This window comes from Mercenaria mercenaria, chromosome 15, assembly GCF_021730395.1.
Source record: "Mercenaria mercenaria strain notata chromosome 15, MADL_Memer_1, whole genome shotgun sequence".
Taxonomy (NCBI): Eukaryota; Metazoa; Mollusca; class Bivalvia; order Venerida; family Veneridae; genus Mercenaria; species Mercenaria mercenaria.
The window spans coordinates 43,482,708-43,510,636 of record NC_069375.1 but is presented as its reverse complement, the minus strand read 5'-3'; the positions used below and the strand labels follow the sequence as shown (position 1 = coordinate 43,510,636).

Sequence of the window (27,929 nt, the reverse complement as noted above, 5' to 3'; positions counted from 1 at the left end):
ATCAAGAAGTATTGTTTTTAAATTTATCAAACCGCACGAAATAAGTTACAATTCATTCATCATCAAAGAAAATATCTGACGTAAATGAAACTACTTTCAAAATTATTGGTATAGGAAACGCTCAGTTTTTAACCTAATTTTTAAACAAATCTGAAATTTTCACTTTGACACAATCAAAAAATGACAATACATTCTGTGAGAGAAGCTGGACCAATGGCCAAAATATTTTTGTGGTCCTTGAGTGTGCTAACTACTAAAACATTCACATGTGACCTAAATAGGGAAAAATGCTCATTTTCTTAAAATTCTGCGATTTCAGCAATATTCAGTGACAGGTTTTGAACAAAATAATAATTTAATTTATAAAAAACTAAATTCATTATAGTAGATAAACATTCTGGTAGCAAACAATGATTTGTTTCTAATCATAATGAATTTGAAAATTTTCCGAATTGTGTAGGCCATATAAGGCATAAGAGAACTGTGTCTTTTACTGATAATACAGTTTTAAAGGACTGCAAGACAACCATTTAAATACCATAAGGAGCTTCAGATTGCCTGATAAGTTGAACAGACTAATCTTGCCTTTTACTTTGACAGTTATTGTCAATCATTTTCTGTTCTTTTTGTCGAAAACGCCTTTACCAAGTTGTTCATAAGAAGAAAGGGATTTTGATTCTAAACGGTGGTTAAAATCGGTCACGGAACTCAGATAAGCAAATAATGTACCCGAATAAAGGAATCAATTAAAGCTTCACTGTATATACAATTTTATAACGGTTACCATATTAAAACACATACTTGTTAAGTCATAGTACATGTGAATATGTATAGTCTTAAATTGTAGATGCTGATAGCGTGCTTGAGATAAACGTGTCTAAATATTAAGGACAAAAGTCCAACAGGAATTGACAACGTGAAAGAACGTATGAGTATGTGTAAATGTATACACGTGCAACCTGCCCGAGCACATGTACACATTAACATGAATTAATGCAACTACACAGACCAAGAAGCTCCTTCTTTGTGAATATTACCTGTGGGTTGTATACTCCAAACATAGTGTTTATTTTGATAACTGTATAACACGCTTCCACTATAAATGATGACATATGATCAATAGAGTAAGTAGAGATATGTTTACATCTAAGATTAAATTATTTGAGGCTGTTTAAATTTGGCACGAATTATTTATTAGCCTAAACCGCCTGTCAAAAAAACTTCTTTGAATAAGACTTACTTTATTTAAAACTAATTTCTCTACTGGTATATTATTGATCAGTGTTTTTACTTGCTGACATGGTCAGCGGCGTCGTCTTGCGAACCATGATCGTCAAGTTAGAAGCAGTTTCAAATCCCTCTGAAAAACTACTATACAAGTTAAAAATACATGTTCTCATCATACGAATTAATGATTTAGTTTACAGGTTTCAGTTTTTATAAGTAAATGTTTAATTGCATGTCCTAATGCTACTTCCGTTTTAGATGCCATAAAATCTATCTCATCATATAATTGACGTCGCGATCAGTTTGCAAGATCTTAGAATAATGGTGATTTGGCGATTGGTGAGATTTCGGTGGGTCGGAGGGTTTTGTGCGGCGTAGCTGACGGGATGCAAAGGTAAAAGAAACTGAAAGGGAAATTTTTGCTGGTGGTTTATGTAGCGATGGGTAGTGGCTATTGGGATGAAATGTAAGTTGTTGCACTCTGAACATCGTCTCATCACCGCCTATATGTATTCCAAGCTCCAAGTCAATACCTTTCACTTGAACACAAATTGAGGGATTAGGCATTTGAGCTATTTTTTTCACCTTAATCTTTGATCTACCTACACTGTTAATGCGCTATCGCCACCTACCTATACGTTAAGTTTAAAATCAGTACTTAATTAATGGGCTTTAAGTTATGCTTTGAACAAGAAGTAAGATATCACCTACCATCTCGGGTTTTGCGCTGTGCACATTGTCTCATCATTAGGATATGCCAAGTCTAAAGTCAATACTTGAATGGTTTTTTAGTTATGCTCCGGACACGAAATATGACGGACGGACATCCTATATTACGTCCCGATTTCACAAAAAGGCGTGTAAATCCGACCTGGATCCGGCCTGTAAAAATATTTTCTATTTAATAAATAATGTATCACGTAACCTTTTCCACAAGAGTGATTGATGAAAGTCATGTTATTATGCTATCAAAGATAAGTGATATTTGGATGTATATTGTGTAAAGATATTGTCATGTTATTTCCTCTTTGAAGGAATCACTTTGGACTTCCTTCCTAAATTTTCTTTATTTATATCTATGTTATTGTAATTGATGCACTTTCAAAAAGTTCATAGTGCTAACATTTTGCAAATTACTGATTTTATGATCGGAGAGGAATAATTGAGTTGCAATGTTTCTTAAACACTTTCTTTTCACGTAGTATTATAACATAAGGTAACATTTCAGTGTTGCTTAAATTAAAAATAAGCATCATTTATAAACTGTTCCTGAAGTAGCCAGAACGTTTCTGTTAATCCTTTTCCCTGTAAAGAAAATAGATAGACATATTTGAAATAAAACAATTACAGCTTTTCAAATCATATATAGATTTATATATTGTATAATATAATTATACATACTTATAAAACGTTGCTTACTGTCATGTAATACCAGGCCTAATATTTCCAGATATTTTTCCAAAATCATGCAGGTGACTAACAGTTAGTAATTAACAAATAATTCTCAAAGGAACAGATAAAACAAGTTTAATATATCTTAAACTTAAGACTATTTTAGAAAAAATATTAGTGGGACACAAATTTCCAAAAAAAAGTACAAACCTTCACGTTTATTGTGCCTCTTTTCTCTATGATAAAATGTCCATGCAATTCTAAAAGATCCTTTGACTGTTCGCTCATTTGAATTTTCATTGCTGGAATATCAAAACACAGAAACTGTCTTACGCCGTTTAAATTCTACAATTAAAATCAATCAAAGAAAAAAATCGTCACTGAATGAATACTGTAGTATAAATGTAAACATCATTTAACTATCTATACAATGAGCAATATTTTGATGGAAAAGAAGCACCTCAGAAAATGGAAAATAGGAGTTATTTCAATACATTGTGTGCAGGACTGAACAGAATTTGACAAATATGATAACAAGTGACAGCTTACTCAAAACGAATATGGGATATATTCCCATTTACCTATATGCTGCCACACTATACCAGTACAATTCAGCATTCATAGACTTCAGTTTTATTCAAATCTGTAGTGCATGTAATCGGATAGTAAGAGTGTTAAAAATAGCTGTTCGGTTGTAATTATTCATTACCTTACTATATCTGGACTGTAATAATGATATATATGGAACAATCTTGAAAATGGCATAAAGGAGTATTTTATCCCTCTCAAAACCAGAACACGTACCTAAAACGCCAAGGCACAGTTGGAGTCAATGCGCGGTGCATTGATATGCAACAGCCTGTCACGCGCACGACCAATCACTTAATGTAAATATGACACTTAGGGATCAAGATCATATGTTAAGATTCAATTTTCACTGTACATTACTTTAACGTAAAAGGAACAAATATTTTCATTTATAGACATGTAAGCATCAATTATGCGGCGAGCTGAGCGCAGCCCCTATCATCAAAGTCTCATCTACAGGTGAAACGTCGTTAAACCATATGCTTTGTTTTAAAAGACAACTACGTACATCTTTGCTGTTTATTTGAAAATAAAAACCTCTACATTTCTGTGACTGATTCTAAAACTGAATCAAATCTTTAAGCACAATCGTCAGGACTTCATGCAAACTGTGTAAAATACTTTTTTGGCCCAAGGACCATATCTTATCTAGTAAGGACTACAATTGTAACATATGTAGTAGTTACATGTAATATATACAAAACATATTACTTAAATAGGACAGTGGTAATAAGCTTAACATTGGCCAATTCTTTGAAACGTTTTTTGATCCTGTTTATTAGCAGTCCAGGCTCGACACTAATACCTTTGCGTACATGTATTAACATACCATAAAATCGCGAAAATAAGCCGCGGCTTATTTTAAATTTTTGTAAGGATTTGGTGGCTTATTAACGAGACTGGCTTATTTTTTGAGTCCGGCTAACTTTAGAGTACATATATCTGGTAACGGTTTAAAAACCGGCGTATGTTCGAGTACCAAAATACTGCAGATGCGGACGTCATATTTGTTGCTTTTTAGTAAAAACATCGACGTCGGTAAATACTTATACTTCTGACATGCATGTTTTGTAATAATTTCTTAATGAAAATAATCCTATGCTAACAAACAAATACACCTATGATTTAATCGCCCAACGGGTATGAATAACTTACACAATACGTGATAAACACCGCATTGTGTTATCATTTTTTATGTTCTAACAAGATCATTTATACTATTTCTGATACAAACAAAAAGTGGACGGCTTATTTTTGAGTGCGGCTCATGTTTGGGCCCTTTTTGCCTGTAGTGAAATGGTGGCTTATTTTCGAGACCGGCTTATTTTCAAAACCGGCTTATTTTCGTGATTTCAGGGTATCATATTATTATGTAATATACTGCAGTCAAACCTTTTCCATTAGATTCCATTCGACTTGCGGTATTAACAGTATCACCGAATAAACAATATCGTGGCATCTTCCTTCCAACAACACCTGTGCATACAGGTCCTGTTTTGAAATATATATATATATATATATTTTTTTTTTTATTTAATTAGAAAGATTTGCGCCTGAAAAGACACAATTTCGTGATGCCATTAAAAGTTCTTCGTGTTATCCGTGAAAATACAACACATGTTTTAACAAGACAAAATGAAGGCATATTTCGTCCACATCATTTATTGAAACTATCAGCCATATGAGGACTGACCACTTAAACAACAAAATGAATACGTTTAAAAGAAACTAGATATCATACTGTAATATCAAAGCATGGCTAAATCCATCTCCTCTGAACTAAAATTGCTTACCATGCCGAGAAAGAATTCTAATATGGTGCTATCATTGACCTTATGCTTATTACTAAAATAACTAGTTGAAATAACAAACCTGAATGAATCCCAATGCGTGCTTGGAGTGGTGTATGTGGCTGGTGACGAATAGTAAACTTGCGGATACTATCGAGAATCTTTAATGCCATTCTAGCAATTTCACGTACATGTTCGATGCCATTTCTTTCAGGCAATCCAGATACAACCATGTACGCGTCTCCGATTGTTTCGACCTTAATTCGTAAAGCGAAACGCATTGAAAGGTTAATCAATTAGTAAATGAAAATAAAATCTGTTTGCTTTTCATATATCCACATATACTGCTTTATTTTGATGTCATAAATAGAAATTATTTACTTTTGTTAGCTTGCTCAGGTGAGTGTTTCTTATCGCTCGATGCTCGGCGTCCGTCGTCTGTCTGTCGTCCGTCAACATTTAGCTTGTGTATGTGATAGGGGCTGTATTTTTCAACTGATCTTCATGAAATTGAGTCAGAATGATTATCTTGACGAAATCTAGGCCGAATTCGAAAATGAGTCATCTGGGGTCAAAAACTAGGTCACTAGGTCAAGTCAAGGAAAAACCTTATGTATGTGATAGAGGCTGTATTTTTAAATTGATCTTCATAAATTTTTGTTAGAATGATTACCTTGATGAAGTCTAGGACGAGTTGTAAAATAGGTCATCTAGGGTTAAAAACTAGGTCACTAGATCAAATCAAGGAAAAACATTGTGTATGCGATAGAAGCTGTATTTTTTAATTGATCTTCATGAGTTTTGGTAAGAATCATTACTTTGATTAACTCTAGGCCGAGTTCGAAAGCGGATCATCTGGCGTCAAACACTAGGTCACTAGGTCAAATCAAAGAAAAACATTGTGCATGCGATAGAGGCTGTACTTTTCAACTGATCTTAATGAAATTTGGTCAGAATGATAACCTTGATAAAATCGAGACCAAATTCGAAAATGAGTCATCTGGGATAAAAAAAACTAGGTCACTAGGTCAAATCAAAGAAAAACCTTGTGTATGCGATAGAGGCTGTATTTTTCAATTGCTCTTCCTGAATTTTGGTCAGAATTATCACCTTGATGAAATGTAGGCCAAGTTTAAAAATGGGTCATCTGGGGTCAAAAACTAGGTCACTAGGTCAAATAAAATAAAAAAAGAAATTTGTGTATGCGATAGAGACTGTATTTTTCAATTTACCTTCATGAAATTTGATCGAAATAATTGCATTGATGAAATCTAGGTTTAGGTTGAATATTGATCATCTGAGATCAAAAACTAGGTCACTAGGTTAAATTATAGAAAAAATATTGTGTAAGCGATAGAGACTGTATTTTTCAATTGATTTTCATGAAGTTTGGTAAGAATGATTGCCTTGATGAAATTAAGGTGGAGTTTGAATATGGATTATCTGGGGTTTAAAAGTAGGTCACTACATAAAATAAAAGAAAAACGTTTTGTATGCGATAGTGGCTGTATTTTTCAATTGATCTTCATGAAGTTTAATCGGAATGATTGCCGTAATGGAATCTTAGGTTAATTTCGAATATGGGTCATCTGGGGTCAAACACTACGTCACTAGATCAAATCAAAGAAAACATTGTGTATGCGATAGAAGCTGTATTTTTCAATTGATCTTCATAAAATTAAGTCAGAATGATTGCCTTGATGAAATCTAGGGGGAATTTGAATATTGGTCATCTGAGATTAAAAATTAGGTCACTAGGTCAAATTAAATAAAAACATTGTGTTTGCGATAGAGGCTTTATTTTTCAATTGTTCTTCATGAAATTTGGTCAAAATGATTGCCCATGTAAAATCTAGGTGGAGTTTGAATATTGTTCATCTGGGATCAAATAGGCCACTAGGTCAAATCAAAGAAAAACCTTGTGTTTGCGATAGAGACTGTATTTTTCAATTGATCTTCATGAAATTTGGTCGGAGTGATTGCCTTGATAAAATCTAAGTCAAGTTTGAATGTAGGTCATCTGATATCAAAAACTAGGTCACTAGGTTATATCTAAGAAAATACTTGTTTAAACCCAAGAGACCACATTTTTGTTCCAATCTTAATGAAAATTGGCCAGAATATTTGTTTCCTTGAACTCACTAGGTCAAACATGTTTACACTGTTACTGTGTGTTTCTCAGATGAGCGACCTAGGGCCATCCTGGCCCTCTTGTTTTATCAATCTCATTTCTTTCTTTTTATTTCAATGTTTCTCTTGCCATACACATACAGACGATGAATATTGTTTTCAAAATTGTTTGCCGTTTGAAATAAAAGAAATGCAAAATCGTTTGTGACTTTAACAGTCCAGCGAAATGTAAAGAAACTTCACAAACCTTGTAAACATCATAGTTTTCAATAATTGCGTCAAAACACGTGTACAAGTCATTTAATAGGTTCACAATCTGAAAAATACAATGTATATCAATACACGCCTCAGAGTTGAAGTTTGATCTTTATGAAACTGAGTTGAACGCATGTTTTATTTAAGAAATAATAAAAATGTCAATATGCTTAAGTGAATAAAATATATGTAGGACTGCGGATGCGCAATAATTAATTGATTTTCTGTTTATCGTTCCGCACATAGGCAGTTACAATACACATCCCTGATTGGAAAGTATTACCTGACGGGATTTCCGGATGTATTTATAAACTAGTAATCTCGCTACATTCCTAACCTTTTGTGATCCAAATTAAATGCAGATATTTCATTAGACCCACTGTTCTGAATTGTGCGTGATGTTGTATCATTATTAAGTTATGCTTTTGACGTCAAATTACTGAATCATACCTGAGCAAGTTTGCTCATTACGAACTCTGTAGAAATCAAAACATGTACATGGCCATGCGGAGGTTAATACTACGTTTGTGATTTTTTTTTTTTGAAATATTGGTTTTATTACCGTTTAACCTTCAGATAGTTCGTATAATATATGAATTACCATTGAATAGAAGTAGAATCTCCAGATTTCAGTCATATGGGTTACATGTAACTGCCAAGTATATTTTATCGTAGATTAATTTATAGGTTTTTCCCCTTCATGTTTACATAGGAGATGTGTCAGATGTACATATGAAGCAGACAAATAGACGACCTAAACAACAACTACCAACAAATTCACTTTAACTAGTTAAAAAAAACTTGATTTTAAGAATTAAAGTTAATGAAAAAGCAAATATCCAATATTATATTTTCAGAAGCAATGAATGTACCACATCAAATATATATATTTAAACGATACGTGTAAATAATACGTAGAATGATTTATGTATAGAAGCAGTTTTTGCAACAAACCTCAAGGGGCGAACTTGACGCAGAAATTGCAGTGAACCCGACAATATCAGAAAAATAAATTGTGACAGATTCGAATGCTTCCGGACTGACAGTATTTCCTACCCGTAACTGATTGGCTACACTCCTGAAATACGAAAAGTCATGAACAAGCCACCATTATAAAGCATAATATCAACACTGCTAAAGAATTGTCACCATTATCTGAACATATCCAAGTGATAGTTCACTTAGACCTAAACAATTCTTTGTTTCCGGTAAGATGCTTAAAAATAGGGTAGGTAGGTTGGAATATAATATTTTGGAATTTTTTTACTGAGTCTTTCCGGAAATTATGCATTTAGAGCATCAGTAAGTTGATTTCTAACATCACTGACAATGTTTAAAACATAGAAAGTGCAGTTTTGCAACATTTTGTTCAAAAGTTGAAAAACAATTCTCCAAGGCTATGAAAACGTTTAGGGTATAGCAAAAAATTTAGGGTAGGTCAGGATACCGGAAACAAACAATTATTTATGTCTAACCAGATTGGGCGATAGAAATAAATAACTCAAAAAACATATTGTTCATTAACATAAATCTACATCTAAAAGTAGAGCATAGACAGCATTCAAGCTAAATAGAAGACGCGGTTTTATTGAGTCTGTCCAGAAATGCAACACCTCTAGCATTGGCTTCCACTAGAACCGGTGGCTTAGGTGCAATTCTTTTAAGCAGATATGGAATGGACTTAATAAACCGAAAGGGCCAGAAAATATGATAAAAGCTGAGTTCAAATACGGGGAGACCTTATGCGGCTCAATAAGTTCCTTATCAACAAATACTGTATATGTAAATACTTTGGTAAGATTTGATATAGAAGTTCTTCTGACTTTTTCTTCTCATCAAGGAAGGCTTGAGTTCTTTCTTCAACAAGACCTTCCAGATTGTTAGCATACTGTTCCATGCGCTTCAACAAAACATCTAGAACATTTTCTGCTGGGTTAATATTCCTGTCAGATATTGAAAACAAAAAATATACGTAAAATAAAATTTAAAGCAAAACATTAACAGACAAAAATCTTTTTTATAGCATTTATAAACCATAAAAGAATAAATATCCATAGATGCAATGGCAAAAGCTATAAGCGATAGTTCTCATGAAGATAAGTAAATATGTTTCAATACAAACTTGTTATGATTTATCACTTTTATAAAAATAAGTTTGTTCCAAGGCGGTGCACCACTGTTTTCGTTTTGTACTGTTTGCTTTGTCTTTGCCTGTGTGAGTGTTTGACTGTGTGTTCGTTTGTTTGTCTATGTGTGCTGATCTTTTGTTGGTCCGCGTGCCGTGGTTTGCGCGTTTTTGGAACGGGTTTACCCTGTTGGACTTTTTTCAACTTTTCCTTTTCGCCCGTTACCTTTTGATTTTAGCACTCTTGATGAGTTTTTTGATTTCGCAGAAAGGTGGCCGATCTGACGGGATCTCCCTCCAGCATAATTTCGCCAGTATTGCCATATCTTCATATAAATCAGAGTTGGTAAACGTTGGCCTCGTCAGTTGATTTCTTCCTATTATTCTTTCTATGACATCTGTAATTGGAAAAGGTTTCCTGCAGTATATATATTTGCATATGCAGCTTCGCATTATTAAGAATAAACATTTTGACCCAAAATATTTATTTGTTGTTACAAATTAAATGACTTAATAGAATAGAACGGATTTTTAATTTAAGGAAAGGAAGGCTATATGATAAAAGCATATACCGTTAAGTGAGGAATACCATTCTTCGTTGAGATACGGCTCAAGTCTTGTACACATTTCATACAGGATTATTCCAAAGCTATATACATCTCCTGTTTGTGAAGAAATTCTTTTAGGATGTACCCGTACATGTTCTGGAGCCACCCATATCATACTTTTGGAATATGCTGTCAATATAGAATGAAAAAATGTGAACAAAGTTCTTTAATTGTTTTAAAGGTAAACATTAGTGCTTTTGTTTTGTTAGGTTCGATATTTTTGTCTTTTTTGTCCATCTTTTTTATATTCAAACTGAATTCCTGTGGTAAAGTTGTGTTGACAAAAGTTGTGTCATTTTGTAAATTTTGTAATTAATTAAACATTTTAATCTCTCCAGTGTGCAAACGTACACCTATAGAGAATAACATTATTCAATTATAAACAATTCTTAATAAAATACATTTGTTGAACAAACTTGTTTCAACTTTTTTGACCTGCGTTATTATATGTCTTTAGGAACTCGCATATATAAACGGGTTGTTTCAACATCACATCTCTTTGTTAACACGCTTTACTCTATTTGTACAACAGCAGCTTAATTCTAGAATTTATGACTAACGTGTAACATCACCTGCAGAACCTTGAAAGTTTCTAAATTGAATGAAAACATAGCAGGAGCTCTGCAGCGATGGACCAATGTGTATAATATATCAAATTTACCGGACGAAACCGGCACCTTCCCGCATTTATGGACAATTGTTTTAGGTATGCATTTCAGCTTCAATGAAATTTAAGCATGTTCCTTCACGTGACCGTGACACAAGAACTTTTTGAATTATTTTCCGCAATAATTATAATCGTCTAACGTAGACCATGTCTGCAGATGTGTTGCTTGTGTCCTATGCTTCTAAAGGAACTTTCCATAAATTTTATAAGCTTACTCTACAGTAGTCTTTAAGCGCTGTGTTGTGACTGTAAAAAATGTTTCTCCGTACTAACAACAAACTGCTCATTGTAGAAAATATAAAAAGAATATACTCAAAGCAGAGCAAAAGGAGACCACAAACTTCGGCCAGATCTTGTCTAACAGAAGTTTCTTTAACATTGGATTTGGAAGAACAAAGAATATACATTGTATATAGATTAGAAACAGCGCGTTTGAGAATAGCCATAACTTTTGGGCCTTTTTCTCCCAAGTTGTACATGAATCGAATGCGTAAAAAAGCAAAAATTTTAAGAAGAATTGTACGTCATATTCATACTATGTTCTTTTCTGCTGACTCGTTCACTGATGCTTTTCAAACCAAACCCAGTAATTTTAAGAACGAAGCGGCTGTCAATGACACAATTTGAGCTTGTTAGCCGTCCATGTACAGCAATCGGACTTCTATGTAAATAATTCATGCCCTGAAATAAGTTTATTGGATTATAATATCATTACTACAAAAAATAATTATGTAAGCTTCTTAACAAACGTGTTATTAGACCTTTCTAACGTAAACGTAATTACGAAACGGAATACTGAATCCGTAAAATTTTAGGCTAATTTGTGGTCTATGGGAGACAATTTCATCCAATAGTAATGCAATAGTATCTCCCTTAGACCATTATTTGCAAATAACATTTACGGATTCAGTAATCCGTTTCCGATTTACGTTTACGTTAGAAATGTCTAATAAGAACAAAATAACAGCATTTATCGTAAATAAACATAGAGGACAAAAGTCCGATAGGAAAAACAGGATACAGAGAATGCAGCTGCCCACACAATACTCCGCTTGAAAACGTAATTTGTGTAACTGTATGCACGTACATAGCGTCTAGACAAATTGACACATTAATACAAATTCATTAATACAAATGAATACAATTTTAATAATAACATAGAAATAAGAAAGAGACACAAACAGACGCGAAGAAGTAACACATCAGAGCACCACCTTTAAAGGTCAGTGGCAAAGTTTAAACTAGCTACTCTTTTACATCTGCAATGTACCTATTTTACAGGACAGTGTAAATAAAATTACACCCGCCAGGCGACTTCCTTGCACACGTATCAGTAACCGCAGGAAAAGAATATAAAATACAAACACAAACATATTCATGTTAGATGCATAAATCAAAACAGAAAGGGAGCGGCCAAATAATTATAAAACAAGTTTAAGAAATGGATTTTTACGCCCAGTTGCCATGAAATTCCTTACCTCTACCGTCATCGCACTATCAAAGAAAAAACATAATGCCTAAATCTGAAACGTCTGAATACTAAGCATGAAGTGTGTCTGACAACAATACTGATGATGCCTCTTGCAATAAAACATTTGATGATTTTATTAAAAGTGATGAGAAATGGCTATGAAGAGAATTTTACGAAATTGTGTTATTATTCATAATATAAACATAGGTCGTTAAATAAATTGTCGTTGTGTAGCAATACACCACTGAGTTAACCAAACGGTTTTAAGTTATTGGACCCGCAATGACACGCGGCAATTTCCTTGTGCCGGCGTTCTCGTCGATTCCGCATTCTTCGGAAATAACGTAACTTAAAGGGAATATAACTTCTGTAAACGATTTAAGGGTATCGGACCAGTAATGACACGTGGCTTTTTCTTTGTGACTGTGTATTTTCGTTAGACGATTCGGCATTCTTCGGAAATAACGTAACTTAAAGTGAATTTAACTCCATTAAAAAAACGAATTAAGGTATTAGATCACTAATAGAGAACCTCCTCTTTGAAGAGTATTCAATTCCTACCATAAACCTACTTTTACTTCAATTCTTAGGGGTGCGTAGGTTCAAGCCCTACTGGGACCAATTTTTTTTCTCCTTATTTTCGTTTTTTTCTAATAAATGTTTACTTCTTTCAAGACTTATTATTGATTTCTTGTACAAAAATGGAAAAAGATGAATTTTATAAGCTATTACTTGGTGTTCAAAGTGAATTTACTACTTAAACAGAAGGGGTAGAGTTACACATCTTTAAAAATATTGAGTTACATGCGGTGAAAGTTCTCTATTTTGCTTTCACTCTTAGATTATATATTGTGGAAGAAATTTAGGTAGGTTTTACATCTGCCCTAAGGTTTTTTTTGAATGGCGTAAGATAAATTCAAAACAGATGCACAGCGTTCGACCTTATTTTTTCAATGTTGAAGTATGAATTCTGTCTCATTAAATCCGTTTACATGAGGCACCATAGAATAATTGATATTGACATTTTTATTTTGTGTTTTATAATTGTTTACCAATAGCTTGATGTTTCTTTTATTAACATTAATGGTAAAATGAGTTCTCTGCAAACGTTTTGGATAGTGGCTATCACTTTGAAATCTGTCTCTACTTGAGCTTGTGGACATACCATAAGCTATACAAAATTTATAAAAAACGGCACGGTAAAAGTTGTTTAAAAATTGCAAAACAGTGCAATATACGGTTACCTTTCAGAATATACCAAGCAAAGGCTATTTTGTAAACATTACTATAAGTGATCTAATACCTTAATGCCGAAATAGCCTACAGAAAATACGTAATTTGTTGATGCCATGAAGATAAAGAAAACAGATACCTGGTATTAAACAATTAACAGTACCTCTACTATATCGTTTATAAGCGAAATTCGAATATCCCAATCAAGCTTTATGGATTCATTATACAACATGTCCTGCAACAGAAAGAAATTACTGCATCTAAGATTAAAACGACTTCTTATCTATTAATCACTTATTACTTCTAGAAAAGCGAAGAGTTTTGCAAGATTCAGACATAAACTGTTCACCGTTCTAAAGATCTTAGTTATATTTGAATTTTCATAATATCTTTAACAATGTCAATTTATGATTAAAATGTATATTTCCCATTGTTAAAGTCGGGAAAATAATCACAATATCGAAAACAATTTTATTAGATATTTGCATGGAAATTTTGCATTAATGTTAACTAAGATATCCTAATTGGTTTTTTTTTTCAAATTCATTCGTACATAAGGCCAATATTGGTGTGTTTTATGAATTTGTTGTCCAAAACGGCTTTTTTATTTTTCAAGAAAATATCATCAAAATAATTTTAGATCATGAATTCAAAACTGATCATGATGTTCTAAAACTCGAAAAGTTCCTGTTCTGTTGACGCCATCAAAATGCTTTAGAATCGTATATAAAATCTATGGTAATGTCTTGTATAGTTCTGCTTCTATGTTAGTACGTTTATATCAAAGGCTACTTTTATGAAATATACTAGACCTTCCTGTTCATTCACTCCAGGGACGTATTATGAAACAGTAAGCAATTTGATATTTTACCTGTAGGCTGCCTCTTGCACAGTGTTCTGTAATTATTCTTATGTTGTTCGTTTCTGGACAGATACCAACGAGGCGAGTTAGATTTGCACACGTGACGTCACGCATCTGAAGTCAAGTTACTCTCTTAACTTAACATTTATATACAACATGCATATTTATCAACATATAAACATGTGACACGAGAACAAAGATTGAGATAAAAAAAGGTATTTTATTTGATAACGTTATTGATCACTGGATCGATAGTGTGCATCTGTTATTAAGTCAAATCAATTGGTGTTAGACTACTAATAGAACAACAAAAATCATTGTAACCCGATGTAACCTAATTGCATCTGGAAATTCATATATCAAATATTTGAGCCGCGCCATGAGAAAATCAACATTGTGACTTTGCGACCAGCATGGATCCAGACCAGCCCGCACATCCGCGCAGTCTGGTCAGGATCTATGCTGTTTGCTTTCAATGCCTATTGCAATTAGAGAAACCGTTATCGAATGCGGATGCTGGTCGCAAATGCACTATGCTGGTTTTCTCATGGTGAGGCTCATTTATTTGTATGAATTAGGAATGCAAAACTGACAACAGAAGTTGATTCAAAGCAGATCTATGTGCAAAATATCTTCTTACAAATGTTTGCTTAATTGCAGTAAATATGTTTAACCTGTTTCAGCTCCAGCAAAAGGCTTCGGTCAACATTGAGTGTTTCCAGCTTTGGTTTTGTAATGTGGACAAAAGTACCCTAAAAGTAACAATATACATTTAGCATACAAAATTTCCGAAACAGGCTTCAGAAGATATGGACATTACTGCTTGAATCGGCAGGTACAAATGGCGTATTTATCACTTCCAACTTCCGTGCATAATTTATTTCTTAACAATGAAATACAAGATGTGAATGTTTAAATAATCTTTAATGTAATGCGATTTAGGTTTAAAGGAAAGTAACGCCTGTGCGACAATTCTACATTCTATAAGACGATTCTTAAAAACCAAGAACGCAACAAAGAGATAATAGCAGATTTAGTTGATTAACCTTTACCCTGTTAAATTTCTAAAATGAACTTGTCCATCTTTAAATATGAACATTACCATTAACTGTTAAAAAGGGTGCTTACCAAAAGGATACTGACTGAATGACAGACCGTGATCAGACTGCATTGATATGCAAGCTGATCTTGGACTGCACTAGTCGCAAAGGCAGAATCATTTTCTGCCAGCAGGCTAAAGGTTAAATTAACAGCGAACTAAAATCGTTAAACCACATTTTGATTATTTCAACATGACTGTTATTAAATACTTAATAAAGTATTTCTAGAAAAGCAAAATTTGAAACTGTCTGTCAGACAACCAGTAAAATTGTTGTTATTAACTAAATGCAGTATCTCTATTTGCTTTGTCAGTGGTCATTTATAAACGCACGAACGGACATTGGATCGTTTAATCTATTCAACTAGATTTTGAGTTTGTGTTCACATTTATGTTAGACTCATTACTTCTGTCAGCTCATTTAGAGTATTTTTCATTTTTGTTAAGGTAATTGGCCTTAACTGGACACAAGCTATATGTGTTCCTATTGTATAAAATAATTATTCAAAATGATTAGTGAACGCAGTCACAAAAGTTGACAGACTTTGTTTGCTTATCAAAAGGCATAAGACACATTTCACATATATGTTTATACATGTAGCGATGTCTTCGATTAAAGTTATTATTACAAACCTTATATATGCCAATATTCTGCATGTTTGCATCACGGACCGATATCGACAAAGATCCATTTCTCTGAAACGAAATTAAGGTCACTATGTCTGTAAATGGTTTCATAAATATAAGTAAAATAGCTTAGAAATACCTATCAAGTGAAAACACGCGTTCAGCAGTCATAAATTCGTTTGTTTCAGCATGTTACAGTTAACACTGATCTTCAACGCCTTTTAATATTTTATTTTCATTTAACAGCAACTGGTGATGGAAAATATTTACATGGACACAAATCATAGGCAATGTATAGAAAGTCGATCATTTTCATTTTTAACCTTGTCCTCCTACGGAGTTCAAAATAAATTTCAAAGAAACTTTAGAGCGTAATCAAAACACGAGATATTTTATATCCTTCCTCTTTTCAAAACTTCACACCGATATGTCAATGCACAAGGGGGCTTATTCAAATATTTGTTTTTATTTTTTATATTTTTTTTATCAAATATTAAAAATAGATTTTCATAGTTTGCACGAATCTGACTTGCTTATCGCTCTAATATATGTTATTCTCCAACTTTTCATATCATGGAACATTAAATATTATCGTTAAGATTTTCAAAGAATTAGATTCACATTGGCAGTAACCAGATTAGATTTCTACATGATTTATATCACGGCCTTATAATTCGGCATTCCCGTATATCTGACCTTAGGTCCATGGTTGAAAATTCGGGACTATGGCAAACCTCTTATTGATGTGTTACCCTGATAATTTGTAAACACTGTGTAAAAAGCAATTTAAATCAGATCGTATACGATGAAATAGAACAAAAATGACAGATTAAGGTAAAAAGTGGGTCTTTAAGCTTTTGAACCCGTCGGCAAGATGACTGATAAATCGAACAAAACACACATGTGCAAGAACGAATGCTATGTTGGACAAAATTTAATTTGATAATACAATCTTTTACTTGCAATATTACAATATCATTAGTGTATATTAACATGATAGCTTAAACTAATATTTGCATAACGCAAAAGCATAATAACAGAATTGGACTGTGTCAATTTTAAACAATTAGCACAAAGTATTTTGACGACATTTGCCTATTGAGCTGAGAGTACGACAAATACATGTATCTACTGTCTATGATAAATTTCTTCCAAATATAGCATTCCAGTTTTATAGTCATCTGAATGCTGATACGGCTTTTATGTTGATAATTTTATCAGAAAGATCAACAAAGCAAGCATAACGGAATTATTTACTAGAAAAAAAAATCTTTTAAAAACATATACATTAATTTTAGCCTATTTAACATGCTGTGAGAAAACGACACGACTTTGCAAAATTCTGTTTATTGCTAAAAGGCACTGACACCAGTACGACAAAAATATAATCAAATTAAGTTAAATTAAATAAAATAAATAAAATATTAATTAAACATTTGATGAAACATGAATACAAGTAACAGAGAACCTTGCTTCCAAAGGACAGCAATGATGTAACTGTGTAGACTTGGATATCTTCTGCCTTTATCCGCCACCACTGACTATATATAGCTGCTTCCATCTTTTGACGTCTGGTCATATTGGAATAACAGAACCCATCATTTTGAAATGGTTCAGAAATAGAAGAAATGTTTAAATGAATTAAAATCTCGTCAACAGTTAAATGTACAATAAGGTAAAATTGAAGTCGCAGTTAAATAAACAGCGAAATTCACTGGTTTATTAAACATGTACAAATGTATATTATTACACATGTTGTTGTATCTGTTCATTTCCTTCACCTTTAGTGGTGCATTTAAAACACACAGAACTTGGATCAACATTTGACTTTAGGTATTACAATGCAACACAAATTACGAAAACATATTTATATACGGTCCTGAAAGCGGCTGTAATGAAAAGCCAAGGGTAATAGTAATTTTAGTAATAATAATAATAATAATAATAATAATAATTATAATAATAGTAATGAAGATAAAAACGTACCTATACATAATGAAGCCCACTATTACAACAATTACTATTCCGCAGCTAAGGCAAATTGCTAGCACAGCAGACTTTTCCAAACCTGTACATTGAAAATGTCTAGTTGGAATATGACATATATTGATATATTTGTTCTTTTGATAAATAAAAAGTAAAAAAAAAGTCCTTTGGAAACAAAGTACTCGACCATGCAACGTAACAGCAGACGTGAAATATTTCAGTCTGTCTAATGTGCCTTCTAGAAAACGAATGTATAAAGTCATATATATAAAGAACCTTCAAACAATAGCATATACATTTGATATATCAAATTAGCATTAGAACATACATGATACCGAAATATTATATTATCGAAATAAGGCGTCAAGAAAATATATCATGACTTATATATGAAATATTTGAACATGTATACAAAATATCAGATGGTTACTGGTTATGTTTTTCGTGAAAGTTTACGAAATTACACTCTTTTTAAAGCATAATTCGATAAAAAGTATGATTATTATATTGTCTACTTTACTGACGGAACGAGTGGCATAGCTCCCCAGTAAAACCGCATGCAGGCAGATTTTTCGGAGGTAGCCCAGAGCCCGGCCAGTGTATCGACACGTTAGAAATATTTTGCAATACCCCTTTCTGTCCTATGTACTGGCGCACAACCTGAAAGTACACATAGAATCTGTTAAAAAAGGGTTTCAAAACTTATGAGTATAGTATTTACAATCTACTTGATTTTTATTATAAATTCTGCTTAAAACATTATATTTCAACATAGCATTTAATGCTATGAAAAACCTTCTTATTCATTCATTCATTCGCTCATTTTCTTAATCATTCATTCATTCCTCGCGAGTTGGTTATTACTAAGTTCGAGAAACATCGTTAAAAACCAGGTGTAATAATTGTGTACCACTTGTCGCAAATTTGATTTTGTATTGAGTCGTTTTTTTAAAAAATCCTGTCGGGACTGAAAATTTTTTATTTTTGTCTTCTGACTTGATTCATGGGGCCCTTAAAGGCGTTTCTCTTGATGCTCTGTCATCTAGAAAGACACTGAGTACATGCATCTTTGGTTCTTAAGGTTTGTTTTTACATAAATTTACAACAGGATTTTTGTGTTAAACATGCCATGCCTTCTGTTGTCATTACGTGTGTTAGAAATCCACCTGGCAGCGAATATTTTCATTTACACTGTCCCGTGATAAACCGGTTTAAGCTCCCCAGTATTTGCCACTGATCTTTCCAAGGCGGTGCCCCACTGTATTCGTTGATTTGTTCGTTTGGTCTGTGTTTTCCCCCGTGCCTTTCCTTGTTGATAGTTATCCTTGTGTTTGTGCAGATATACAGAAAGACATTACAGTCATGTTTAATAATATATCATACTGAATGAACTGTAAATTTCTCAGTTTGTTTGGTTTGGGTTTAACGCCGTTTTTCAACAGTATTTCAGTCATATAACGGCGGGCAGTGTTCCTGGATACTGTGCCAGTGAAGGCCAGTACAAACCTGTTCTCCGCAAGTAACTTCCAACTTTCCTACATGAATAATCAGAGGTGGACGACGAATGATTTCAGATACAATGTCTTTTACCAAATCGTCACGGAGAACATACGCCCCGCCCGGGGATCGAACTCGCGACCCCACGATCCGTAGACTAACTCTCTTCATACTGAGCTAAGCGGGCGGGCGTAAATTTCTCTGATTTTGATCAACTACTCTTGACTTTCCAGTGGTCGAATCAGTCTAGTTCCTCTTAAATTTATCAAACGTGTTTAAATGTACGTTCAGATAAGTGTCGCTCTTTGTTTATTATATAGGTTTTAAATAAATAATCATTATGTGAAATCACTGGAATTGTCATATTCCCTAAAACATATGCATTGTTTCTTTATTTCTTTATTTATTTATTCATTTATTTATTTATTTATTTCAAAGAAGAACAAAATGTCTTTGTCATCTACCAATTTGAAACTATTTAAATCACATGACAAAGGTAGCATGTAGCGTTTGTTCATACGATTTCTGTATATCAATTTTGGATTATTTAAAATATCCTTTTTGAAGAGTTTAACAAGATTCTCCAAATTTGACTTGGTAACCAATTCTTTTGGTAACTTGGTCACCAGTACAAAATTGGTCACCTTGATCATAATGGACTTCGGTTAATTTACCACGTTTATCCGTTTTGAAAACCTTATCTTGATCATTTTTCTCCGTTAACTACAAACCTTTCAGATTTTTTACCATTTCTGATGTATATGCCTAAAGCTAGGGGGCACGTTATTTCCTTGTATAGAGAATTTTGTCAAGGTTAAACTGTCGTATTTGCACCAATGTATTTATGTAATGTAAGCACATTGTAATAAAAGATGAATCAATTTCGATCAATATTTAGAAGATTTAGAAGCACATTTATTATTTTACGATATTTCTTTCAACTGGTTTTGAATACCTCCGTTGCCTTTTCACAGTAAAACTATCTGAGGATCCATCCTTAATAAAGTTGCGGAAAGCCTTAGTGATCGGATTGCTAGATATTTGCATTCAAGATTTGGATTTGTAAGTTCTTACAAGCGAAGTACAAATTATTTAGGCAACCTGAGGTAATAAACAGTGCTAATATATGAATACGGTCTTTAGAATTATGAATAGCCAACATTTTTCTGATTTTGTGATAACGACTTTACCTTATTTATGAGGCAACTAAAGTTCTTTTGATGCAAGGAGATCAATATAATATTATTCTCTGGTAATTTTACTGCAAACTATTTGTACGTTTCATGAATTAAGAACTGTTAGTACAGCGTAGATACCTATAACGTCACTGTCTCTTTTGTTTTTCATCCACTAGTTGCTTTAAGCGTTCTGTATGTGTTACATTAGCGTTCCTTTGCTGATAGAAATCTCATGTAACAAAAGTGTTGCGTTCCTAGTAGAATCAAAATTTCTCTGTTCACTCACGTATCCTTCCATTGCTAATAGGTTAGTTCATTTAAAACATTTTTGTGTCGTGATTTGTTATGTTTAGATTATATCTCAATTCTATGTTGCCTGTTTTGTTCCCTACTGACTCTCTTAGAAAGATATTAATTGAAATTATGATGGTCATCAAATCATCTCGCATGATGATATGTTTCAGTAAAATATTCAAGTGCAGATTATTCAAGATAATGGAGTGTTCATTTACGTTAATGTCAAATCATTATTCAGGGAAACTATCCGTTTAACATTTATTTGTTACTTTAGGTACACTGACTCACGTAGAAGTCTCCTGTTTCAGGGTGTAGATCTAAAATAGAGTAGTCGACAACTCTGTCACCATTATCATTTATGTAGAAGGGTCCACCAATACCTACGTAATAGAGAAAACTTAATCATAAAAAAGAGTAAGATGAACAAAAGTAAATGGAATGTTACTGTCTACTATGAAATATTACTGTCATAAAACACGAAATTCTTTCCGTAAATAGAAGACCGATTTCAAAACGGAACAGAATTACTTGGACCATATTTTGTGTGAAAATACAAATGTACTATACCTGGAAACGTTCTGTTCCAGATCCTGTTAACAATCGTTTTTCCGTCACGCGGGTCTCCATTGTCTGCCAAAGTCTCATTCAACGCGTAGAGGTAAACAATAAATGAGTCATACATACCGTATGTATATACCATCACCTGAAAAAGCCTAAATGTAAATATCACTTTAACTTCTTTAACTTTATTAAAGCTTCAAGTGCATATATCTAGCAATAGATCATAGGCTTATGCATAGTTAAGATTTTAATCTCAATCCAAGAAGGATGAATACTGGACTGGACTTTTAACCTTTACCCAGCTAAATTTCTAAAATGGATTGGCCCATCACTCAGTTTGGACAGTACCATTGATTATTCAAAAGTATGTTCACTGAAAATTATCAGCCTGCAGACTGATTTTGGTCTGCACTGGTCGCAAGGACACAACCACTTGCCACCAACAGGCTTAAGGATTAATATATTTCGGGAAGAAAATGTTAGCAACAGGTACACATTCATTGAAACAAATACCAGTAAATTATGCATACGCTGTTGTCTCTACAGGGTTTACAGTTATCACCGTCATAGTCCAGTTGTAGGACTCAATATGTCACCGCTAAACTCACAAGTGTTGTCAAACAAAATACATAATTATATTGCATAAACAGCCTATTACGTTCAGAATTTGTGCAGAATTTAAACACGTAAACACCATAGCAAATATCGAGAACGTATTTATAACCGAACATTTGTAACGTTTTACCTCATGGCCTTCCTTCCAAGTATAGTTATACTCAGTGTAAGCTCTTCTTTTGATTTCGTGTTCAAATTCGATGAATTCTTTATTTGTCGGTTTTCTAGGTCTTATCACAAACAACGATTCATAACCTTTCTTTACGTCCTAAAATTGAAGTCCACTAGATAAAAAATCATCGATAAGCCATTTGCCTAAACATCTGATCGTCTTTAATATTAAATGAGCCGCACCATGAGCAAACCAATATAGTGCGCAGTATCCGCGCAGACTGGCCAGGATCCATGCTGTACACTTACAGTTTTTCTAATTGCAACAGGCTTTGAAAGCGAAGAGCATGGATCCATGCTTGTCGCAAACACACTATGTTGGTTTTCTCATGGTGCGGTTCAAATGTACTTACTTCTTCCTGAAAGAATATGATAATTATTGTACTTGACTTTTATGTAATTAAGAAGTTAACAAGTCTGTTCGGAATATATATTGAATATATTTGGCACCAACACAAACATAAAATTATTTTTCGTAATTTCACCTGATTAAAGGTCGAATTTTCTCTGTGCCAACTGTAATCTCCGAATGTTGCTGAGCCATGTCCTTCAAACATATAAATAAAGACGAATTCTCCTTCCTTCAGGCCAGATCTCTTTGCGACTAGAATCATTTCTCTCAGCACATCACCATGACAAAATACAAGAAACACTGTAGGGAAAACGTGTTTACGTGAATGTTAGTAGCAATATAAATTTCATAGATTAGTTCACAGTTTTCTAAATAGTTTTCATTTTTCTGTTGTTTAAACACTAACCTAGCAATATTTCAACACTTCTAACAAACATAACATTTATGACACTGCCGTAATTTTCAGTAGTAAAAATTCAGAAGGCATGTTATATCTAATATAATTATCAAGATATAGAATTTAGAATGTTCTGTTTGTAGACTAGAACCATTTATAATGACACAAAATATTTACCTCAGAATATATAAGGTAAAATCTAATTATAGCTTTGTGAAAATGAATAGATAAATCAAGAGTAAACGGTTGCGTTAAGCTTTAACGATCTATATCTTATTTGTATACGGGCTGATTATGACTTAACAGAAACATGTCATGGTCTACAGATCAGGATGCTTTCAAATGTATACGAATAGCCCATGCAAGCTCAGACCGCAACCGAATCAGTTTTAATTGACAGCGTGTGAGCTAATGAAATATGCATCATCCTTGAGCCAACCGCTATCCCCTTAAAACATGAAAAATCCCCAATCCCAGATTACAAGACAAAAACAAGCTAGCTACCTAGATGTAGTTAACTAACAAGAACAGTTGTGTAATTCAAAAACAGGGGCCTCTGTGGCCGAGGGGTTAAGATCGCTGACTTCAAATCACATGCCCTTCATCGATGTGGGTTCGAGCCTCACTCGGGGCGTTGAATTCTTCATGTGAGGAAGCCATCCAGCTGGCTTACGGAAGGTCGGTGGTTCTACCCAGGTGCCCGCTCGTGATGAAATAATGCACGGAGGGTCACCTGTGGTCTTCCTCCACCATAAAAGCTGGAAAGTCGCCATATGACCTATCATGTGTCGGTGCGACGTTAAATCCAAATAAAAAAAAATAAAAAAACAAAATAGGCGTCAGATATCTACCTCTAGCCAGTCTTGAGGCTGTCTTAAACGCTTTAACTAATTCATCATTGAGTGCAACAGCTTCTGAGTTAAACGGTACAGTGTAGGATTTAATGTACGGGGTCTGTCTGAAGGTTTCCTAATTGAATAATAGGCGTAGGCGTTTATTTATTTCACATTGACGTGACATCATAGCTGAAATTTATATCAACGAGATAAAACCGTATCCAGGTGATATCTTGTCAGTTGGATAAACATTTTGTCTTTTAAGAAAACCATTGCACGCTTTGTATTTATACGGTGCCCCTAAAGTGACATGTTACGCACTTTCTTTCCACTTAGGTAATTTGAGACATTTTTTATTTCGTTTAAACGAAATAACTAATTCGTTTAAACGAAATAACTAATTCGTTTAAACGAACGAAATGATTTCGTTTAAACGAAATAACATTTCGTAAAAACGAAATCATTTCGTTTAAACGAAATAACGTTTCGTAAAAACGAAATCATTTCGTTTAAACGAATTAGTTATTTCGTTTAAACGAATAAGTTATTTCGTTTAAACGAAATAGTTATTTCGTTTAAACGAAATAAAAAACGTTTCACATTACCTAAGTGAAAAAAATGTGCGTAACATGTCACTTTAGGTCCAGATGAGGAATTTTGACATTTTCAGGTTTTTGCATATTTAGAAAGTTTATTCATTTAGAAATAAATCCTGAAAATTTCAGATGAAAATCTTCAAAATAGTCAATTTTACGACAGATTTTGTAACATAGATATTAGAAATAAAAACAGTACAGTTCAGTTATCCTTTCTTTCTAGTTTTTTTCTCACGTACTGGTAATGGCTAACAATTCTGAAGTAAATTTATCTTTTGTTACAATTGCATGATATAAGGAAGATCCCTTCTTAATACACAAAATGATAATCAATTAAAATCTACAACAATTTCTATAAAAATATTTCTAAAATTGTGTTACCATGGCAAAAAATATATTAAAATTCCTTTTCTATGGTAAAACTTAAAGAAAAAACATGTTAGCTTGTTATGACAGTTTTTGTAACACGGGTAATAACCATAAGAATAAGATTTGGCATTGTTTCTTCATAACTTGTCTTTTACATGCTGATAATAAATGACTACTTTGGAAAAAAAGAACCTTCTATTACTATGAAATTTTTACGGTGCCCCTAAAGTGACATGTTACGCACTTTTTTCCACTTAGGTAATGTGAGACTATTTTATTTCGTTTAAACGAAATCATTTCGTTTAAACGAAATAACTATTTCGTTTAAACGAAATAAGTTATTCGTTTAAACGAAATGATTTCATTCGTTTAAACGAAACAGTTATTTCGTTTAAACGAAATAACTAATTCGTTAAAACGAAATAACATTTCGTTTAAACAAAATAACTAATTCGTTAAAACGAAATGATTTCGTTTAAACGGAATGATTTCGTTTAAACGAAATAACTAATTCGTTTAAACGAAATAACTAATTCGTTTAAACGAAATGATTTCGTTTAAACGAAATAAAAAAGTCTCACATTTCCTAAGTGGAAAAAAGTGCGTAACATATCACTTTAGGGACACCGTATTTTCTCAGTCATGGTCACGTATATATTTCAAATCAGAAACAGTTAATAAAATCTGTAATATAATGTTGAGGCATGAAAGGAAGATTAGTAATAAAAGATTCCGTACGAATGGGTTTGATCATCAATGATAATAAGGTAAGAATCACATGTACGCCCTTTAGCACCGAGTGAAATGAAGCTCTTTTATACATGGATTTGGAACGGACTCTATGACTCCAAAGGACCAGAAAATGTAACAACACTACATTCATGTGTGGCGAGATTTCGCATGCCACAACACGGCACTCAGGCACAGGTCCTGATGTTTGATACTTAAATTCTAAATTCTTTAAATCATTTTCATGGATACGATATAACCAAGAACATAAAAGAAACCTTGGTTTGATCAAATCTTATCATAACTGGCGATGGAATTCGAAACACACGTCCTGTAGCACCGAATTAAGCTGAACTGTATTATACAATGACACCTTTGAACAATAACATATAACTCAGGGACCATGTACGAGAAGACTTTCCAAGGTAATGCATTTCAAAATTTCGTAGAAAATGCTCAAAGTAAAAACTTGAAAAATCCTATTTTAATTCGAAGTAAACCAATTACTTGAAGAAGAAATAGGACACACAAGTATCAAAAGATTCAAAACGATGTGTAAACTATTTTATACGATTTCCCTATTTTGTCATATTTTAAAGAGAAAACGCTTTTAATGGCGCATAAAACTATAAAAATATATAAAAATGATGTATACTAACCACAACCCGTTCAAATAGGTCAACCGTGTTGTTGTACTTATAAAATAGACAGACTGGCCCGGATATTTATTGTATTTTACCACCGAAATATTTCTATAAAATGCTTCTTCACCTTCTGTTTGGATCCGTCCATGTTTACAAACACGTTTGTTTATTTTTTGGACAGTGGAAGGTTAATGTTATTCATAAAAAGCGGATTTATAATGCGTGGTATGTGACAAAGGTTTGTACAGGTGTGTTTCATTATGTTTATACAGTCATATTATAAACCAACAAATAATAATAACTGTGTCTTTTAAATCTCTTTTGAATGTTATGATTAAAGACAAGGTAATTAAAACTTAATCATAAATTAAAAATAAAATCTTAAAAGTAAATTTGTTCTATATCTCTTTCATAAACTTAACAGCTATTTGCATTCTGCTTTAACACTAATGAAAATAACGTTCATTACTTACATAAACGTTTTTGCGCTTATTGTGCTTGTTATTGGCTGAACAAGCATTTTAAAATAAAATTCGAGAAATTGCTTAGAGTACATGTTTATTTACTCTAGTACAAATTCAAATTTTCTTATTTTTGAAATTACCATTTACAGTTCAAGATGTAGTGTGGAATAAATAATACAAGAGGAATCAATACGTAACCTGCAAGTTCTTCCCCGTCATATTATGTACAATCATCGATTCATCGTAAATAATTGCAACATTTGTCCATCCAAATTCTGCTAACAGCTCAATGTAGACGTTTATATGTGCGTAAACGGTTAGACCAGTTCGGGTCAGCATAGAAAATTCCAGTTTATTGCCAAGTAACTCATCGGAACCACCATAAGTAAAATGAGGAATGTTCCATGACACTGCCATGCGAGACACTGGTTCTACAGCCAGTGAACAGCCTGTTGAAAATATCATTCCTTTTAGTGTATGTGTTTTCGGGTTTAACGTCTTTTTCAACAATCTTTCAGTCATAAGAAGTATATAATTCATACTTAGAAAGGATTATATTGAGAGTATTAGACATAAACATTTATGATCATATTAAGATTTTTTTTTTAATCAGCCAATATATAATACATACATTAATTGCCGAAACAGAAATAGTCACCTGGTCCAATGCGAAAGTGAAATAGTAATAGTAACCTGGTCCAATAAGAACGTGTGGCTTGTGTGTGAAATACATCTCTGCAAATGCTGCTCCCCACTCCATAGCGGTACAAGTGGGGACGTCAACCGGCATTATGATATAATCCAAATTTACAATATTTTTCAAGAGTTCCTGTGTTTGATTTATAGCAACAGAAATTAGTCCACGCGTGCGATTTATAGAAAAGGGAAAATCAACATCCACTGACCTTTCCAACAAAAGCCCAATGGTTATGTTAACACAACACGATATTTGTGATATTTTAGAAACTAAATAAAAAGCCAGAAGAATATTCCACATTTTCATTTTGTCCAATCCAAAAGGTGCTTTTACTTCCCATCAAAAAGGTGTTTTTACTTCAACTGATGTTATAGAGTACATATGGATATAATCATTTTAACTACATTGTTTCGTCGGTAATAGCCGTATGATTGATAGACATTTCTGTCATGTTAAACGCAAACTC

The 27,929-nt window shown here is 33.1% G+C and overlaps 1 protein-coding gene across 5 annotated transcripts; it reads right to left on the bottom strand.

Moving 5' to 3' along the window:
- On the bottom strand, positions 1-27,929 carry LOC123552998 (atrial natriuretic peptide receptor 1-like). Of its 5 annotated transcripts, none has more exons than XM_045342752.2 (24): positions 27,460-27,928; positions 26,965-27,215; positions 23,980-24,097; positions 22,865-23,031; positions 22,339-22,476; positions 21,600-21,735; positions 21,321-21,412; positions 18,585-18,720; positions 18,061-18,142; positions 17,543-17,645; positions 16,081-16,143; positions 15,023-15,100; positions 14,358-14,462; positions 13,650-13,721; positions 11,319-11,463; positions 10,080-10,244; positions 9,734-9,905; positions 9,173-9,325; positions 8,337-8,460; positions 7,375-7,443; positions 5,080-5,254; positions 4,600-4,698; positions 2,830-2,921; positions 1-2,532 (listed from the first exon to the last, which is right to left on the bottom strand). In XM_045342752.2, the coding sequence occupies exons 1-24, from the start codon at positions 27,767-27,769 to the stop codon at positions 2,467-2,469; spliced, it is 3,111 nt and encodes a 1,036-aa protein (XP_045198687.2). In that variant the 5' UTR covers positions 27,770-27,928; the 3' UTR covers positions 1-2,466. The 5 variants fall into 5 exon arrangements, with proteins under 5 accessions (XP_045198687.2, XP_053381093.1, XP_045198701.2 ...); XM_053525118.1 differs by having other exon boundaries at positions 27,672-27,928; XM_045342766.2 differs by having other exon boundaries at positions 23,980-24,153; positions 27,460-27,925.

Bases quoted from the DNA above. Each gene is read 5' to 3' on its own strand.
- LOC123552998 (XM_045342752.2), bottom strand. From the start codon at position 27,769: ATGAAAATGTGGAATATTCTTCTGGCTTTTTATTTAGTTTCTAAAATA. The intron at 27,216-27,459 runs GTTACTATTACT...TATTTTCAACAG, and splicing joins ACACGTTCTTATTGGACCAG to GCTGTTCACTGGCTGTAGAA. The intron at 16,144-17,542 runs GTTCTCTGTTAC...ATTTCGTTTCAG, and splicing joins TGCTGTCCTTTGGAAGCAAG to AGAAATGGATCTTTGTCGAT.